Source organism: Peromyscus leucopus, chromosome 4 (genome assembly GCF_004664715.2).
Source record: "Peromyscus leucopus breed LL Stock chromosome 4, UCI_PerLeu_2.1, whole genome shotgun sequence".
Lineage (NCBI taxonomy): Eukaryota > Metazoa > Chordata > Mammalia > Rodentia > Cricetidae > Peromyscus > Peromyscus leucopus.
Window position 1 is genome coordinate 143,174,911 of NC_051066.1, and position 19,666 is coordinate 143,194,576.

The 19,666-nt window shown below is 34.5% G+C and overlaps 1 protein-coding gene across 3 annotated transcripts in view; it reads right to left on the reverse strand.

Annotated features, from left to right (window-relative positions):
* Window positions 1-410: 410 nt before the first annotated feature.
* Sycp2 (synaptonemal complex protein 2) overlaps window positions 411-19,666 on the reverse strand; it is a 58,426-nt gene continuing 39,170 nt past the window's right edge. For all 3 annotated transcript variants that reach the window (XM_037205451.1, XM_037205450.1, XM_028857289.2), the window contains 17 exons: window positions 18,969-19,024; window positions 18,494-18,551; window positions 15,694-15,850; window positions 13,293-13,330; window positions 12,238-12,414; window positions 10,292-10,490; window positions 8,744-8,949; window positions 6,330-6,515; window positions 5,497-5,587; window positions 4,911-5,066; window positions 4,279-4,388; window positions 3,143-3,237; window positions 2,944-3,043; window positions 2,516-2,574; window positions 2,322-2,403; window positions 2,163-2,219; window positions 411-1,074 (listed from right to left, as the gene is read on the reverse strand). In XM_037205451.1, coding sequence (XP_037061346.1) covers window positions 1,000-1,074; window positions 2,163-2,219; window positions 2,322-2,403; window positions 2,516-2,574; window positions 2,944-3,043; window positions 3,143-3,237; window positions 4,279-4,388; window positions 4,911-5,066; window positions 5,497-5,587; window positions 6,330-6,515; window positions 8,744-8,949; window positions 10,292-10,490; window positions 12,238-12,414; window positions 13,293-13,330; window positions 15,694-15,850; window positions 18,494-18,551; window positions 18,969-19,024 — 1,902 coding nt within the window. In that variant the 3' untranslated portion in view covers window positions 411-999. The remainder of the gene's footprint in view (window positions 1,075-2,162; window positions 2,220-2,321; window positions 2,404-2,515; window positions 2,575-2,943; window positions 3,044-3,142; window positions 3,238-4,278; window positions 4,389-4,910; window positions 5,067-5,496; window positions 5,588-6,329; window positions 6,516-8,743; window positions 8,950-10,291; window positions 10,491-12,237; window positions 12,415-13,292; window positions 13,331-15,693; window positions 15,851-18,493; window positions 18,552-18,968; window positions 19,025-19,666) is intronic.

Here is a 19,666-nt window from a genome sequence, read left to right on the forward strand (position 1 = left end):
TAATCTTAGCAGGCAGATCTGAATTTGAGGTTAGCTTGGTTTACACAGACCCTGTCTCAAAAATAAAACATGAGCTACAAAATTAATTGTAGCAAATCTTTGCTGTACACACAACTATCTAAGGGGCTATCTCTTGCTCTTGAAATAGAAACTCCATTATTTTCTTCATAAGTCTTAAAATCTTAGCAGAGGTCAACTGAATACACCGAGAATGTATTTTGTAAGTAACTAAGAAGCCACTTTACCATTATAACATTGAATACTGGTATTGTTTAAATATCCTATACCACCTTGAAACACACAAAGGAGAGCAATGCTGCTTGGTAGTATCCTTCAAGTGTCTGACTGAAGGTGGCTTGTAATTCATGGTTCATAAAATAGAATAGTGATCATAAAGTAATTATACTTACTCAAGTGAAGTAAGCATTTATTTCAAAAATAATCCAACAGAAAATTATATGAATACCAGGAGCTTAGAAAGCATTGGCAAAGCAGCCTGCTTTGGAGTTAAAATATTTATGAAGTAGCTACAATTTTAGGTCTTTAGTCCATTTTTAGTACACTGGAACCATAAATACCTCAAAGTGTAAAGGGACTAACAAGTACACATTTTAAAGCAGAGTTTCAAAGGATGGCTAATATTTTATTACTTGTATATTCCAAACCATCATGCAAATTACAGTATATCTATTCCAAAACTGTATTAATTAAAAAATACAATTCATGTAACTCTAATAAAGACAATAATTTCACAGATAAAAATTAATGTAAATATGATCCAAAGTAAGCCAGCCCTTTTACTGTTTGTTCATAGTATACACATAAGTTGTATTGGAGTCGTTTCTTCATCTCTAAGAAAACATTTGAGTCTGGAGGTTCCTGAACATAATACAGCTGCTTGGATGATGAATATTTGAACGGCTACTTAGTTGTTTCTTTTTTTTTCAGTTATACATAAAAATAAACAATTAGATAAAATGTGTTGACAGCAGCCAGATTTCACACATCATTTCCTTCATGAACCTTGAATAATGATAACAGTCCTCTGCGTATGTTGAGAAGTTCCTCTTTATGCTGTGATCAAGGAGAAAAGAACCATTTGCATAAAGATACAATTAGTGTTCATTCCACCCAGTCCCTTAGGTCTACATGGAGGTATCCAGAGGATTCTCCCATCACTAGCAATATTCATAGTAGTGGAGAAAAGACTTGCAATCTTTCAAAGCTTCACAATTCAAAAACTAAAGAAGAGTTAAAAAAAAAAATCTAGATGGGCAGTGGTGGCATATGTCTTTAATCCTAGTACTTGGGAAGCAGAGGCAGGCAGATTTCCTTGAGTTCAAGGCCAGCCTGATCTACAGAGCTAGTTATAGGATAGCTGGGCCATTACACAGAGAAACTCTACCTTAAACAAACAGATAGACAAACAAAAAAACTATAGAAAAAAATTTTCAATGAGGACCAATTTGGCAGCTTGTTTGCTCAAGTTGTACAAGGCTGACTATAGTTTCACAATCTCTGCACCACTTAGTACTGCATGCCATTAAAGTCTCAGGTATTTTAATACTTTATATAGATAAAGGTCACTACTATTATATACTTAAAACTTTGAGAAAACCTTTAAACATGTCCATGTAAAGCAGTGACACCAGTCTCTTTGGGGTACACTTCATCCTAAAATGTGGCTACTTGATTTTTAGAAAGCCAACTAAGTTTATGCAAGTCAATGAAGTGCCACTGCTTAACAGAAGTGCAGGTTAACAGTTAGTTCTTCCACTCAGTAGTCTGGGTTGCTTGGTTTTGGTTAAAGTATACAATGTTTATAAACAGCACAAACAAGTCATTTCTTCACCTAGTTTTCACATTTGCAAATCATTATCTTTTCCCTCATCCATTCCTCATCTACTCTAACAAGGTTCCCATAATTTAAAGAACTAAGTCACCAGGTTGAACCTGGTTTCTCCAAACTCCCACAAAAAGACAAAAAGCAAACAAGTGTGGTGGTTCATGGCTATAATCTGAGCATAAAATTGGAGGCTGAGGTGAGAGAATCACACATAAAGGCCAGCCTGGACTCAAAAGCAAGAGCCTGTTTTATAAAGCAGACAGGAAGCGGCACAGAAGCTGGCAATTACACAGAAGAAAACACTGAGCTCACTTACCATTTCCTTAAGTAGCTTGTCTTGCAGCATATTCATATTTGCTTTCATCAAACGCATCTGTAAACATATTTCCCTCATGAAATTTTTCCAATTTTCACAACAAAAAGACAAGTTAGACTAACCAACATTAAGGTTACAGATAAGTATATAAATTTATACCTCAGATATAAAAATACTGTCTTCATAAACTGAGTTATAGACAGGAAAATTTTTATCCAGTGAAGTTTTCAAAACACGAAGCCTAATAAATAAAATGATAATTAACTTTTAACATATCAGGCCACATTCCATTGCTACAGCTATGTTTCATCTTTAAGCTTACTGATTCTATCCATTAAGAAAAGTGTACTAACCTCTCCTGCTCACTTCGGAGATATGCCCTCATCTTCTGAACTAATTTTTCCCCGATGTCCTAAGTATTAGGGTACAATAAAACTCTTGTACTTTAACATAATTAAAACCTGGAAGTAGAATTAATGTATTTCTACTACTTTAAATTTAAGTAAAAACTGATTATAGGCTAAGAATACTGCATTTAGCACACACTTTTTCAGATTACAAGTATTAGAAGTAAAATCTTTCAGATATCTCCCACATTATCAAAGATCATCATTATAAATTTGTTGACAATTTCTGAATTCAAATGCAGCTGCTATAAGATAGGGCTATGCTTTAAATAACAACCTGCAACAGTCTCTCAAAGTGGAAAGCACAAAATTTTAAAGAGTTATACATAGACTTCAAACATTTTGAGAAATGTTTAATTTTTAGAAACACAAACCACAAACTCCTTCTCCAAGTCTCGTAAAGTCTGTGAGTCTTTTTCAACTTTCTTCAGCTCATCTAGGAGAGTGACTTGGAATTTGTCGAGATTTTCACCCCTATTAGGAAGAGACAAAATGAGATTGTTTTGAACCATAGGGCCCACAGCTCATAAGCGCACAGATGCATGGCCTACCAGACAGAATTGTGGTACAGACCTGCGTCCCCGAGCTTGATAGGTCATTGTCATTAGATGTTGTTGAGTCAATTTTAATGTCTTTGTAGTAAAATCATCCATGATTTTATGTTGGGTCTGAAAAATACTTTTAACTTAAAATGTTTTTATGAAAATAACAAGCTAACCAAGATTGTATTACAAAAAAGTCTTTCCATAACATAAACAACTAAGAAAATCTTAGAAAACTAAAAATGCAATTATTTAAAGTTGACTTTTTTATAAAAGAGCAGTGGCTACTTGTTTTGGTCAGGATTTGAATAGAGTTCAATTTTCTATTGTTTTAGGAATATTACATATGTATAGTATTTATAAAATTTGCTACTAATTATAGTTTTCTTCAAGAACACAGCTTAATAGAATATACCATTTTTTACAAAACGTACTTTCACCTACCAGAGACACATAACAGAATCTATAAAATTAGAGATTCTCTTGATCTTGGGAAAAATGAAGATTTTAAGAAATTTCAGATCTTATCTTTGGATAGAAAGAAAAGGTAGCCGGGAGGTAGTGGTGCACGCCTTTAATCCCAGCACTTGGGAGGCAGAGGCATGTGGATCTCTGTGAGTTTGAGGCCAGTCTGGTCTACAGAGTGAGATCCAGGACAGGCACCAAAACTACACAGAGAAACCCTGTCTCAGGGGGGAAAAAAAAAGACAGGTGCAGGTACATGTACCTGTGAAGCCAACTCTGAGGAGGCAGAAACAGGCTATCTGGGGCTTGCTGGCCAGAAGGTACAATATAGGTGAATGGACAAAATGTATCTTCATGAAGCGATCATTTCTCAAAAAGAAGATGGAGAACAACTGAGGACACCTAATGTAGCCCTGTGGCCTCCACAAGCATCTATGTGTGAGGTATGTACCTCACATACACAAAAAGCAAAATGTCAAAATGCAAAGAAAAATTGAACAGAAGAATTAGGAATATATATAGTAGAGAGATTTTAGAAGTGATGAGAGGTGTCTTTTATCTGACAATCATTCCAATTTATCACATATGCAAAGTCAGATTCATAAATGAATGTTTTGCTAGCCAAGGATCAGACAAGCCATCCATCATCTACCAGAAACTTGAGGTATATTATGGTACTGTGTGTAATTTGAGGTAACTCACGTCAGTTTTCCTCTTATAGTCTGAGCTGATGTTATCATAAAACATTCCAGCACCTGGTAATTCCTGTTGCCAGTCCTCAGGAATAGAAAAATCTGGTGTTGATAATGAAGCTGTAATTTTAGACATTAAAAATGAAAACAATGAGCTAATATTAAAATATGCATTACTACAAATTTATCCTTGTCTTCCAACTGAAAACAAAATTCTGTGTTTTAAAAAAAAAACAGGTTTGTTTGTTTTTTTATAAAAACGAAAGTCTTCCTTGTTACAGAACCCTTTGATAGGGCTATTGAGGCACAAACAACAACTAAGGTGCAGTATTGGTTACTTTTAAGTCGGATCCACTAACAAGGAAGAAGCACCTGAAGAGTATCTAGTGATACACTACCACTTCAAGTAACTCAGACTTCAGTAAAATGTAAATGTTAAGACATGGTAGAATGATGGGGGGAATCTCTGAGTATTTGAGACCCACACTACAACTTTTATATAAAGTGAAATTTGTGATAAAAGTCCATATCCACCTTGGACTTACCCAGTTGTTTTTTACAAAGAGAGTTGTTTTTGTTGAAGTCAAACTATAGGAAGCTGACCTGAAGTAACTGCAGTCTGACAGGGTTTGATCTGCTTACTTTTGTAGGTGTGAAAATCCAGATCTTCCCTTTGACACAGTCTTTTAGAAAGCAACTGTTCTCTGTCTTCTGCCTCTTCCACTTCTGCGTCATTGGAATTACTTAGATCATCTTCTTCTAGGTACATCCGCCGTTTGCAACTACGTTGACTGGGACCTTAAGAAACCGTTAAAAAATAGTTCTGATTCAATATATCTACTACTTTATTTCTTTAATTAAAAAGCTTTTAAACAACTATTTTAAAGTACATATACTTTTTATTTCTGACAACAAATAATGATATGACTTGAAATGTAGAATTCATTTAAGTATAAGTTCAAAGTAATTAGTAATTTCTTTAAAAGGCAAGGCTGTGACTAGAAAGATGGCTTAATAGTTGAGAGCACTGGCTGCTCTTACAAGGACCCAGGCTCAGTTCCTAGCACCCAGACAGTTGCTCATAACTATCTTTAACTCCAGTTCCAGCATACTTGACACCTCTGGCCTATATAGACATTGCATGCACATGAAGCATATATATTCATGCAGGCAACACACAGAAAACTTTTAAAGTAAGTCTTTTAAAAGCAAGACTATGTCTACAAACCTGATACATGAGTGTTGTCACTGCACATGTCCAACCATATTTTCTCTCTTCTTTCACTAGACAATGACAATGGAGATGCTGCATGACTTTCCTAAAATGAATATTAGAAATTAGAAAAGTAGTATAAACACTTATATTCAACTTTGACTATTCTTTATCAAACTCCCAAGCCAACAGATTTCAAATGCTGCCAAATTCTTTTTCATAGCATTGCCTATCTAGTCTTTCTTTTCATCTTTAAGACTGCTACAAATGAATCTTGATATTAGATTAACATCAATTTTATGCTATTAGTTTTTACCTGACATTTCTTACTGTCAATTTCTCCTTGTTATTAGTGTCTTTATTTATCTGAGTTAGGAAATAGGGAGCTACATTTTCACCTTTAAACTTGTGTTTTACTATTTGAACACAGCTTTTTAAAAATTGGAATTTTACTTAGATCACTACTCTTTATATGTGTGTTTTCTAGCCACTTAAAGGTAGCTCAAATCTTAGTCCCACTCCAAGATACAATACTTTATTTTCATCTTCTATATGATTCAAGTTGTTAAATATTTTTACTTATTGACCATTGGAGTTTTCTGCTTACAAGAAGTTCAGCTAATCAAATTTCTATATAACCATGAAGCCAGAAAATCTTATAAATATATAAACTAAGGGATTTAGCCCTTATATCTTCATTATTTTAAGACTTTCCTTTAAAATTCCCAACTTTTCACATGACTAAATCATTCTACATATTAAAAATCAGATTCTTAAGTCACTGAGATGGAAAAATACATGGTAATATGATTCCTACTGAAGATTAGCAATTTGAATTAGCATATTACCTCTCTTTTGCTTTGCATATGGTTTTCACGACTATCTGGAGATTCAGTTTCCATAAAATGTTTCTCTGAGCTATTACTGCTTACATCTGAATAGCTGTTATAATGTAGGGTTCTTTGATTATCTATCACTGAATTTGTATTTTTTCTATTCATAACATAATTATTCTTGGTCGGAGTGTTTCTGGGCTATGAAAGAATAAGACATACAAAAACCCAAAGGAAGTTAGATAACTACTTAAAAGCAGAAAAAAAGTTGAATGAAATAGTAAGAAACAATTTAAAATTTTAGAGAATTAACACAATGCTAAAATTCAGCATCTACTTAAACAGAACATTAATTAGCTCAATGACAAGCATCTAGCAAAGACCATAAGCAAAGATGCCTGCTAGTATGGCTTCTATACTTCAGAAGTCATGTTATTTTAATTAGAAAAAGAACATGAAAGCACAAGAACTGGTCATCAAATGCAAAAATTATAATACTTTATATAACTGTCTATACAGAAAGTCTATGACAATCTGGGAAATTATAGAATTCAACAAGATCACTCAAAATACAAAAAAAATCATTAATTTTTTATACAAGAGCAAAAAACTATTACTTCTTGGCCTTTTTGTTAAGATAAAATACAAAAGCAAAAACCGCCAGGCAGTGGTGGCACACACCTTTAATCCTAGCACTCGAGAGGCAGAGCCAGGCGGATCTTTGTGAGTTCAAGGCTAGCCTTGTCTACAGAGCGAGATCCAGGAAAGATGCAAAGTTACACAGAGAAACCCTGTCTCGAAAAACCAAAAAATAAAATAGAATAAAATAAAACCTGTAAAACTCCAGAAATGTAAAGTGTGGGGTTTTTGTGTGAAACACATAGAAAAGTGTAAAATTAAACAGTGTGGTATTAGCACAAAGATAGTGACTAATAGCCAGACTCACATGATCAACAAGACTAAGCCTGAGTTAGTTAATGTAAATATTGTAAGTTGAAAACTCTCATCATTCACAGGAAATCCTAGAGAGACTAAAACCTAAAAGTTTAAATCAAAAATAACATTTTCACATTAAAGGGAAATATTTTAAGGGTAATACTTAAGGAAGAATTGGGTCTTACTAATATAGCCCACATTGGTCTTGATATTTCAATCTTCCTGCCTTCACCCTTTGAGTGCTGGGAGTAAAGTTATGTATTAAACATCAAACTACAGGTATGTATCAACCATTCTCACTGGAGTCTTAAACATTCTAAAGATTAGAAATTTTATTTCATCATTTGTCAGATTGGAGTTCTGGATTCCACCAACTGAAAGATACAATGGTATGTAACCAATACAGAAGTGACATCCAGGCCTACAATAAGAATTCCTATATAAAGGCTGAGTGTAGTGATTCCCGCTTTCAATCCCCAAACTTAGGAGGCAGAGGCTAATGGATCTCTAAGTTTGAGGCCAGCCTTGTCTACATAGTCAGTTTCAGAGCTACATAGCAGGACCGCCACCACCCCCAAAATAAAACTTCCTGTAAACTTTAAGATATAGCAACACTTCCATTTACAAATCAGAAAACATAAATGGGACTAGAAATGTAGCTTGGTGAAGAATGCTTATCTAGTATGTACAAAGTACTGAACTCAACCCCTACTAACACAAAAACAAAACGACTAATTCACAGAATGGCTAAAAACTGAAAGTACTCATTAATGCACTGAACCATGAAACTCCAAAGACAGATTGAACTTCATATACATCAGTCTGGTAAAGGCAGAAACATCATGTAGAACTCAGCAGAAACTATGGAAAAGGGGCATAGTCAGTTTCCAGCAAGTGAGTATGTAGCAAACTAAAATTCCATAGAGCATAGAACACATCACAGAAGATAATGAAGGTAGTTAGAATTACCTAGATGTAGACAGACCTTGCAAAATATCGCCTTTAAATACTACTGGTTTGAAATAAAAGGGCCTTTAAAAGCCTCTAGAAATAAAATAAAAAACAAAACAAAACAAAAAAAAACACTCAGCTAAAAGTGCTAGGTCAGATGGCTCAACAAATCAGCAGTTTTGGATCTCTGATACAGGTGTGTTAAGTGACTATTGTACTTTTTTTTAAGTGCTGGTACTGTATCTAGGTCCTCATGCATGCTAGACAAAGGCTCTAAGTGACACCTCCAAGCCCTAAACAGTCATTAATACCATTTTATTATAAGCAATGGTTAGTACCTATGAGTTTCTTCTTTATATAACTAAGCACTTAAGCAATATGGTTTTCAACTACATTTTTTTTCAGTTTTGTCAATTTGTGATTTCAATAACTAAAACTATTAAATGTTACAAACACCAAATAACAAATATGAAATACATATTTGATGAACAAAGTGGCTTACCATTTTCAGAAGCATATGATAAAGAAAATTATATTCTTACCAAAGAAGGTAGTCCTGGAACAGGTGAGTAACTCTTTCTCACACGCAGTGTACTGGTCTCACTGATTCTGGGTGATTTTCCCTGACCTCCAACTTTATTGTTACCATTTAAAGATTCAGATGATGCAGTTTTTGGATAAGGTGAGAAAGATTTTGTGATGTAGTCATAATCTTGAGTAAAATCCCTTTCTGTTATTTTTTCTATACCTAGATTCCCCATAAACACAAACATATAAAACATATAGTATTACTTACTGTTCATGCTTGCTCTAGGAAAGGGCATGATAGATTTAATAATTTATCATTTCTCAAGAATTAGTTGTATTTTTAAAAGATACACTTTCAATAATTTAAGGCCAACTATGTTTGAAATACTAAGACTTTGAAATATTTCCAGTTGAAAATTTAAGAACTTTTAAAAACAATTTAAGCAAAAATACATATAGTATGAGATGAAATATAATGATCAACTTAAGTGTTATCTTAAATATTTTAACATTATAGTAACTATTGTTAAAGTTTTACAAAGTCAGTTAGTCTAAGTTGCTCACTGAAAAACCAGGACAGTAAGGCTGGAGAGACAGCTCAGTCAGAAAGTGCTTACTGCATAACCACAAGGACCTGAGTTAATCTCCTGAACCCACATAAAAAACCAGGCATGGTGAAACATGCCTGTAATGCTAGAGCTTGGGAGTTGGATCTCTGGAGCTCAGTGGGCCAGCTAGCCAGGCCATTCTGTTTGGTGAGTCCAGGTAGTGAGGAGACCCACTTACTTAACAAGTTTCAGGGGGAAGATGTCTCCTCAGGAACAACATTCCATATTCATATGCACACATGCACCAAAATAACAAATGAGGATGTAAATTTTAATGTAAATCAATTCTGTTTTCAGCTCAAATCAAGGTATATGCATTTGTCTTAGCTTATCTAATGTGACAATGATTTTGAGCATTGTGAAAATAAAAGGATTTTGCAGTGCTTTAGGGGAAACAGATACATTATAAGTCTTGACTTTAACTGAAATGATTCACATTTGGAACTGTTTTAAAATAGCCTCACAGGAACTTGGTTTTTGTAAATGAAAAACACACGTAAGTCAACACTCTAAAGAATATGTATTTTCATTACCAACAATTTTTAAATAAAAGCAAAAGCAATTGTTTCTGAAGATAATCTACTGTGAGTTCACAGAATCATATTCCTAGACTTTTGTCAAAGAATTGTATAAAGGATCCAATACAGCTATGTTGTTAAATATTGGAGCTTAAGGTATATTAGAATTTTGATGCTACATTTTCACATTTATAGCTTATGAGTATTAAATATTTCCACATTGAATCATTTGATCTTTAACGTCTTAACATGAAAATCTAGGGATTCTAGTATGTACTCAAGTTGGCAAAAAATATTAGCATTAGCTGATTTAAAATTAACCTTAAACTACCTATCTCAAATTTCACAAAACTAATCATTAAATATTTTCATAGAGTTACAAAGGAAAATTGTTAACTATTCCAGTAAAATGCAAGGGAAATGAAGTAACACTGACATCTCATCACTTCCACAGATGATGGGCTCCCAGACACAGATACAGAAGATAGGCAAAGACTGTCTTCTCTCCCATCTCTTAGCTCAGATGAAATTTTCTGTTTTTCTGATGGCTGTCCTTTTGGTGTTTCTGTAGTCAAGACATTCTGTTGTTTCTTTGGCAGTTTCTTGGTTTGGGCTCTGGAATGGATATTCTCCTCCTAAATGCACCAGTAACTTCAAATTATGCTCAGATACATTTAGATAACTGGGCTTTTAAGTTACACTACAACATTTATTGGTCATAACTAGAGCTTAGATATTATTAGCAAAAATATGTTCTACTACACTAGGAAAATATATTGACTACACAGACAATTAGTGTCTGCAAATAGAATGCTGTGCAGGTTCAAAGCTGATGACTATCCAGTTCAGAGAAAACAGAATTCCTAGATTCCATGGTGCCTGAGACACTAAGAAGTCTGTGTATCAAGATGGTGAAGGGGGCACATACATGAATAAGACTGTGGATCAGATCAAAGGTACTCAGGTCTTTGCTCAGAGTAACAAGTAATAGAGAATTTGCTACAGTTCTGGGTATACACTGGGGAAGAATTTGAAAGGCATTTTCATTCTTTGAGTATCAGAAAAGTTAATTCTCAGGATTTTTTTGTCATTGTTTTGTTTTTTATTTTTAAGGATAGATAGATGAATGGCTTAGAAAGATCTATCTGATGGTGGGCATGGTAACATTAAAGCAAGAAATAAAGAGAAAATATGGTGACTGTTGTCTGGTCCAAAGGAATTTCACTTCTCCAAATTCTGGAGGTTAGAAAAAGCCAGCATTCCGCAGAAAGCTGGTTCACCTCTACCAAAGGAGCCAGTTTCTTTATCACTTGGGGCAGAGAGGCAAATGGCTATCCATGGTACCTACTACCAGACCAAAGTATATGCTGGCCTCCAGGCTCCCTCAATGATACATTTCAGAGTTCATGCTGGCATTCTGGCTCTTCTCATCCCATTCAGCTCAGAATCTTCTCCAGCTCCCCCAGCTTTTCATTCCTCTTATAACCCTACTATTTCAGCTATGTTCTCTCTCCCCCTCTCCTCTTCCCCCTCTCTCATCTCTCTCTGTCGCTCTCTCCCCCACTTCTTCTCTTAGTCCTCTCTCTCTGTCTCCTTTGCCCTCACACTGTCTTCATCTCTGGCCCCCTACCTCCCTCCTCTCATGGGCAAGTCCAGTCTGCTGGCCATGTTCAGCTGAACAGTCTCTCCCTGCTATGGACTCTTCCAGATGCCTCTGGCTATACTCTCCCCTCATAGCTACAGTAAAAACCTTCCATTTAACTATACTTTGGAGCAGACATCTGGTTCTGAAATCCTCAGTTTATACAATAATGTTACAATGTCTTTAAAGTGTTCCAGACAAGAGATAATAGGAACACAAACAAGAGGAAATGGTGGTTAATGGGTTAAGATCAACAAAGTGCACCAGGTGGTGGGGGCATACACTGCCTTTAATCCCATAATCACAGCACAGCAGAGGCTGGTGGATATGTGAGTTCAAGGCCAGCCTGGTCTAGAGTCCTGATTTCCAGGACAGCCAAGGCTGTTACACAGAGAAATCTTGTCTCCAAAAAAACAAAAGCCAAAACCAAACCAAACAATTCAACATAGTGTAGTAGTCAAAGACCTATCTTCAGCACCAGACTCTCTAGGCTCAAATTCTATCTGTACCACTTCCTAGTTACATGAATTTCTCTTTCTTGAGCCTCAGATTCTCACTTGAGATTAGGGTGATAGAATTCACAATAATTAACCATCTACATATCAGATTTTAAGATAAATCTGTAAAGTACTTAAATTAGCAATGGGCATGCTGTAAGTACTATATGCATACATAAAAAATATTTAGTAGTTTAAGAAAACTAAATTTAGATATTATTAATTTTAATTGTATTTATTTACCTTTTTTGGCAGTTTATCTTTAAATAAATATGAAAATTCTTTTTCACTCTCTGATTCTGATTCTGAAGTTGAGAGATCTTTATAATTTTTTTTTGTTTTTGTTGCTCTTCGTGGAAGTCTGGTTCTCCCATCTGCAACTATTTCATCATCCTTTTTGGTAATGTTTTTATTGGGTACCTTTAGAAGAAAGTTTCCTGAATTTTATAATATCGGCAATAGAGGTATCAGAAATATAAAGCTATTTGCTATAAAAATGGCACACTGAGAATTATATATAAAATATATGTAGGAATGAAATGATTCTTCATTGGAAAAACTTAAGTGTATTTTATGTTACCATTCTTGTCATCTTATTCATCCTGTCATTTTATTCTTCCTATCACAATCTCTAAGAGGACAGATATTCTACAAATTTAAACACAAACACACGAGAAAGAGAGAGAGAGAGAGAGAGAGAGAGAGAGAGAGAGAGAGAGAGAGAGAGAAGAGCACACATGTCAATAAAGTACTTGCTGCATAAACACAGAGACCTGAGTTCAAACCCTCAGAACCCATATAAAAAAAGCCAGGCACAGTGGTCAGTTTCTTATAATCTCAGTACTGGAGAGGCAAATGGGGAACTCCCTGGTAGTCACTAGCCAGCTAGGACATAGACAGATAGATTCTATGAGCTCACTGACCAGCCATTTTAACCAAATGGTGAGCTCTAGGCTCAGTAAGAGGTGGAGAAGTGATCAAAAAGGACATCCTAATGTTGTTAACTTTTAGCCTCTGCATATACTGGCACATATAGTACATCTACACACAGGTGCATACACACAGAACACATGTATAACACACACACACACACACACACACACACACACACACACAATGAAGACACTGATTAAAAATAGAATTCATGAGAAAATAATGCAAAGGCAGGATCAAGGATCAGCTATGGAAACTGGTAAGAAAATGAAGGCATGATGTTATTGGTATATATATATATATATATATATATATATATATATATATATATATATTGGTTAAAGGGTATTTTATCTCTTGATTACCGTTATGGATCTTGGCTTCCCCTTTTCCATGGAAGAACCTGCAAAATTCAAGAAAAAAAGATTAAAAATTTCAACTGATAAAATATTCATAATATACATTTAAAATCATAAAATAAGAAGCCCCTTACCCTCAACACTTTTAAACATCTAATAAGCCTCCTTCTATATGTGACTTGAAGCCACTATGACATAGGGACCCTTAATCTCAGCTTTTCTGGAGAATGTGGTCTTCAGAACTGCCAGGCTACTTTGGCGGCATTCCTTCTCCCTATATTTTGTAGCAGACAGACTATACTACATTGTGATGGGAAATACATTATAAATCCTTCAAAAACTTAATTGTTGGAATTGGTAACTTCTTATTCAGTGTTTATGGTGTGAATTGCCTCCCTCCCACTTTTATATTATCGAACTTTTAAAGTATATTAACATCCATGAATCTACCTTCAATTTTAAGAGCCCAAGTAATGAATCTACATGTTCTCTTTTATTGTCCTCTAATCACTTCAATAAAATCTGTTCTCATTCACTTGCTTTAAAAAAAAATTACTTCAGGTATGTGTTTCTATTCAGACACCGAGCTTCATAACATAGAATGTCCTGTGTGACAGCCTATGATTTGCTTTACTTTGTACAACATCACTTTCCTGGGACCGTAGTCACATTACTGATAATAGCTTTAGTCCTGTTTGCTTCTTGCTTTTCAGGCACAATGTTTGCCATCTTTTTACATTTCTTTGGGAGTTAAAAACAGGTAAAGCTAGTGAAGCCACGTGTATTTACAAGAAGACTCCTCTAATGCATATTAACTTACCATCTAACCATTTCAACAAAATAATTGTCATAGAAGTTTAATTTTGTATTTTGGTTTGTAGTACTTTAAAACCCTATCACCACACAGAGATTCCTAATCTTCATGTTTAAAATATACATCTTTCATAGTAGCCTCTAAGAAAGTGTTTGTATCATCCATTTCACCTTAGCTTCTTCTAAACACATTGCTTCAAAGTCCAAACTTGGACTAGATCTAGCCTTATCTTTCATTATTTTGTGATAAATATATTCTGCATTGCCTGACTATACTATACTGTTTCATACTTGTCTTATATATAATTCTGCTTCTTCATGCATCTGGTTGGAATCTTACTTTTTTGAAACATTCACCCAATATTTCTAAACACACACCTAAATTCACATCTATTTTAACTTCTTTCTAAGCCAACCTTTCCTCTCTCACATATCATGACTGGCCATTTTTATTTTGAAATAAAAGCTGATTACCTTGAAATAAAGAAAAGTTTAATTAATAAGCCCAGAAGTTTTTTTGTCTTCCTTTAATAGTGGGATAAAGTCTGCTACTAAGCCTTGACACTGAGACTCAGCCACAAATCAGTAATTATCTTTGTCAAAACCTGTATGCAAAATTCTTAAGTATATTTAAAAATTTATTATCACAAAGAGAACCAAACAGCCACACTCTAGAAAACACTTCATGAATGACTCAAGGTAACCTCTACTAGAAGACATTATTCCATTTCTATATACTTATTTTTGCATCTAAATGAATTCCTAAAAAGTGTATGTGTTAGATAAGGCAGAGAAATGAAGATACAGAAATATACAGACAGAGCATAAATATCAGTAAATAGATGTGTCAGGGTCCAGTCCTTGACTTTGTTTAAGAATGTTGTTCATGAATGTATAATAGTTTATTTTAAAATAACTGTTATCTAAATAACTGAGTAATAATGATCCATGAATAAAATGAGCAATGATAATATGTCATGAACCAAGAATTATGTTAAGTCACATTTGTGTGTACCTAGAGTCTTATCAAAATGAAAATTTAAGATGTTTGGGAGATATCTCAGTTTGTAAAGTACTTTTTACTCAAGCACAAAGACCTGAGTTTGGATCGCCATCAACCAATATAAAAGCCAGGCAAGGTAGTATACAATTATAATCACAGCACAGGCAAACCAAACACAGAAGGAACACTGATCTTGAAGACTGGTCAGTCAGTTAGCCTGGCTGAATTGCCAAGCTTCAAGCTGAGAAACTCTGTTTCAAAAAATAAGGTAGAGAGCTACCACCTTAAGGACAGCTACCACCGAACTTTGGCAAGTTCTTTCTGTGCCTTTCCACCTACCACCTTCTGTCTCTGTCGCTCCCTCACCCACCCACACAAATATAACCATATTAGCAAAACAGTGAAACAACTAGTATGCTGTTTTGTTCTACTTATAAGGGCCTATAAATAATAAAAGTATAAATGATGAAAAGAATAAACAAAGGAAGAATATGGAAGAAAACTAGGATTATCAAGTTATTATGAAGATCAAGAGTATTTTATCAACTAAATATAATTATTTGTAATATTCTCTAAAAAGTAATTTCTTACTTGATTTTCCACTTTTGTATTTTCTTTTGTTTTTATTTCTACTATAATCCATCAGTATTTTTGATTTTGGTTCTCTGAGCCAGCTAATGTCAGTCTTGCTGTCACCACACTCTGTTTCAGTGTCACTGAAAACGGTCTTCTCATGACTTGTTATCATCTAGAGAAAAAAATCCAAAAACGTGCCTCAGTACATGTCATAAACAGTAAGGTAAATGCCTAAATGCTCCAAATAATAAACTAAATGCTGGTGGAGTTTTGCCATTTTGTTGTTGTTGTTTGTTCCTTCAGCACTGGTAAGGGTTCAAACTCAGGGCTTTTATGTGTCAGGCAAAAGTTCTATCACCGTGGTACATCCTTAGGTATCATTTTTAAAAGCATTCAATGACTTGTCAATAAATTGAATTTTATTACTTATATTGTCCTTGATTAGTCAGAAAAATGACACATGAACAAAGTCAATGCTGGATTAATCAAAGTCCTCATTTCCACAACATTCATTTATACAAAGAGAACGCTCAGCATAGCCCACCACAGCAGTCTTGGTTTTCTTCATCTGGAAGTCTTGCTCTAAGTCACTTTCTAGTGCAATACATATTTAGTTACATTCATGACTGTTTTTTTCACTTTACACTCATACTAAACTGAATGACAAACATTATCATATGAAAATTTCTAAAACTCTCAGAAAGCCTCCACACAGAGTTGTCATAAGATAGTCTGTCATCCTTCTCAATCATGGTTTTCAAAATGCTGTTTCCCAGATCCTAAACTTGAAGGCACAGATTAGGCCATTTCCAAAATAGTTTAGACCACTTTTTGTAACTGTTCACTTACTTGGAATTCTCTCATTTCATCCTTAACTAAGGGAGTACAGATCTCACTATAGGTCCACCATATCTTTAATAATCTGTGTTCTGTATTAAGTGAAGTATAAACATCAGTTTGTGGGAAGGTTGGGGACTGATTTTTGGAAAATCATCAAGGTATTGCTGCTCTCTTAATAATTTCATTTTATCTGTTTCTCTTAGTATCTTTCTTGTTGTCATGCAAATTACACGAGTCACCTTTCTTTGAGCCAGCATGGCTTCCACCTTCAGGTCCTTCTCCTAGTCTGTCTCTTTTTAGTGCTTCCACACCTACTCTTATCAAGTGCATTCACACCAGTTTGGTTAGATTGACAATCAAAGACAACAAATTTGAATGATTACATTCTTTCACTGTATTTGTCAATGGGCTCGATATTCTTGGCAGTTGATTTTGAAAGCAGAAAGCTGTCAATACCATATGCAGATTTAGAAGAAAAAGAAGCCTGACTTTACTTTCTTTAGTTTGGCTTTTCTACTATATAGGTTGTGTAGATGGAACAGAGGGGTTTGGAGATGAATTCTTTAATAACACTTGGACTAGCGCAATCTTAACAGGCCATGACCAGAGGTTTTCTGTTACTTTAATGGCCAGCATCTTCTGTGCTCTGGATTCATGATTTAGAAGATATTCTCAGACATCTACAGCTAACGGTAAGTTCTGATTTGTTCCTCACTCATTTTCATAGTTTGAAGGTGGAAAACCCTTATAGCCTCAAATTCACACTCTCCTTTACTTTATTTCCTCCAGTTTATTGGGTATGTTGTTTTCCTATGGATTCCTTGAGCTTTTTTCTGAATGGAATAACTGTTATGATAACCTGAATGCTATTATACTATTAAACTCTATTGTTTCAGAATCATTTCTGCTCATGTGTATGACCATCCATTTGTTAACCTCTTAATTACCTCCATCAGTCCTTCCAATACCAGAATCAAAACCATCTGAAGAGTTAGTTGTTATCAACACTCACATCATGGTTTTATGTCCATGAAAACTTCAAATTGTTTCTCAAAAGTATTAATAACAACTTCTTTGCTAGTGGAATAGGAAAGTTAAACAGATGGACCAGGGTAACAGTGCACACCAATTTTAGGTTGTCTGACTTCACAGCAAGCCCTAATTCCAACAGCAGTACTGTACAGCTAGGCTTTGTTTTTTTTTTTTTTCTCTATATATGCCTTCTATTTCAGTTTTAGTTTTTATTTTATATCCCCTGAAATAATATACATTAAAGATCCTTAGCCCATGACAATTTGACAGAGCTACCTATATTTCTGTTTTAAAGTTGTCATATGGCTATCTTTAGAATTAGCCATGTTCCTTGGATTGAAGGGCAAAGCTTTCTTCATTACTCCATGTACATATAAAGTTGTACTTACCTGCTTCAGATGAAATATACAATTTATGAGCCAAACACAGTAACAAAATCTCAAATCTGAATGTGAACTATTTTTCCTGAACACATGTAAGTGGAACTAAAATTACAGATGATTGTAAGTCTCCTATATAGGTGCTGGGAATGGAACTTGGGTCCTCTGGAAGAACAGCCATTACGCTTCTCAACCTCTGAGCCATCCCTTCACCCTCTGAATGTTATTTTTAAACACCAGCACATATTTTCTAGTTCAATAGTCTCCAGCATTAAAATGTTATTAAAAGAAATATTCTCTTAAAGATGTATTTTTATTTATGTGATGTGTGTGTTTCTATGTGTGTTAAGGCACATGTGTGCAGGTATCTGCAGAGGCCAGAAAAGGATGTCAGATTCCATTGAACTGGAGTTACAAAAGGCTTGTGAGCTGCCCAATGTGAGTGCTTGAAACCAAACTCAGGTCCTCTGAAGAATACCAAGCACTCTTAATCACTGAGCTTAGCTTCTTTTCTAGCCCAAGAAATACTGGTTGATATTGGCATATTACATGCTTTAACTTACTCTTTTGTTTTTTGTTTTGAAAGAAGGGTCATGCTCATCATGATTCCTTACACCTACCCTGGAGAAACAAAAATATGCATTAATTTTAAACATGTATCACATCTGTTTTCTTCAGACAGAGCTCACTGGGAAGTTACTTCTAAGTTTTCAGATTTAACTCTTTCACTCACTACATCACTAGCTGTGTATTTATGGCCAGATTATCCTTTCTGACCTCAGTTTTTTAAAAAATGAGTTTGAATAAAGAACTAATTGTTCAACTCTATGATCAAAGTCATAATATTCAAATTACCAATTTTTACACATTGAATTTAGAAATAAGTGTTGAAGTAGCAACCACAGCTAGAGTAATCATGACAGTAGGATTTTAATCCATTCCTTTCATATGTCAAAAACTCAGATTAGGGGAGATTTTTTATCTAAAAGAAAGTAAATGTTAATGTGACCTATTGAAGTATAGTTTAAAAAAACCTACAATTTGATTGAATTATCCATACTGGCTTCTCTAGTTGTAGCTTGAAATTCTTGGATCTATATGGAAAATAAACAGAAGAAAAAAAGAAAAAAACTACGTCAAAAATAAGGGAAATGAAAAGAAAAAAAGAACACATTAAAATCTATTTTCTCTCAATTCAGAGAATAAGAATTGCTAATTGAAATCAGCTTCCCATAGTACTGTTTAAAGCTAAACCAAATATAGTAAAAGTAGACTGATAAATAAAACAAATCAGAATGTATTTATCACAATGAGGACCAGCGTTTTTCTGTGACAATGCATTATGGTAAAAATCTCTTACAGTCTAAGAAACTAGAATTTTTGCTGGACCTCACTGCTAGAGTTAATACACATTGATGTCACTTAAGACTGTTAGCCCATAGTCTACTCAACCTGTTTGTTTTGCTGGACTTTAAGAGAAGAATGTAACAACCAACCTTACTTGTCTTAGATTTCCCATGTAACCAACTCTCCAATCTAACTAATGAATAGCTGTAGTCTTAAATTATGTCTTCTTCCATGCTCCAACTCAGAACAATGCATGAATACTCTAATAATCACTTGCTGAAAACAGCAAAAATACAGGTTGAAAGTAATCTCATAAAATGAATATCCACCACAAACACTGAACATAATGTTCTTGATAAAAATGTTTTGGGGATCAGTCGAATCCAATG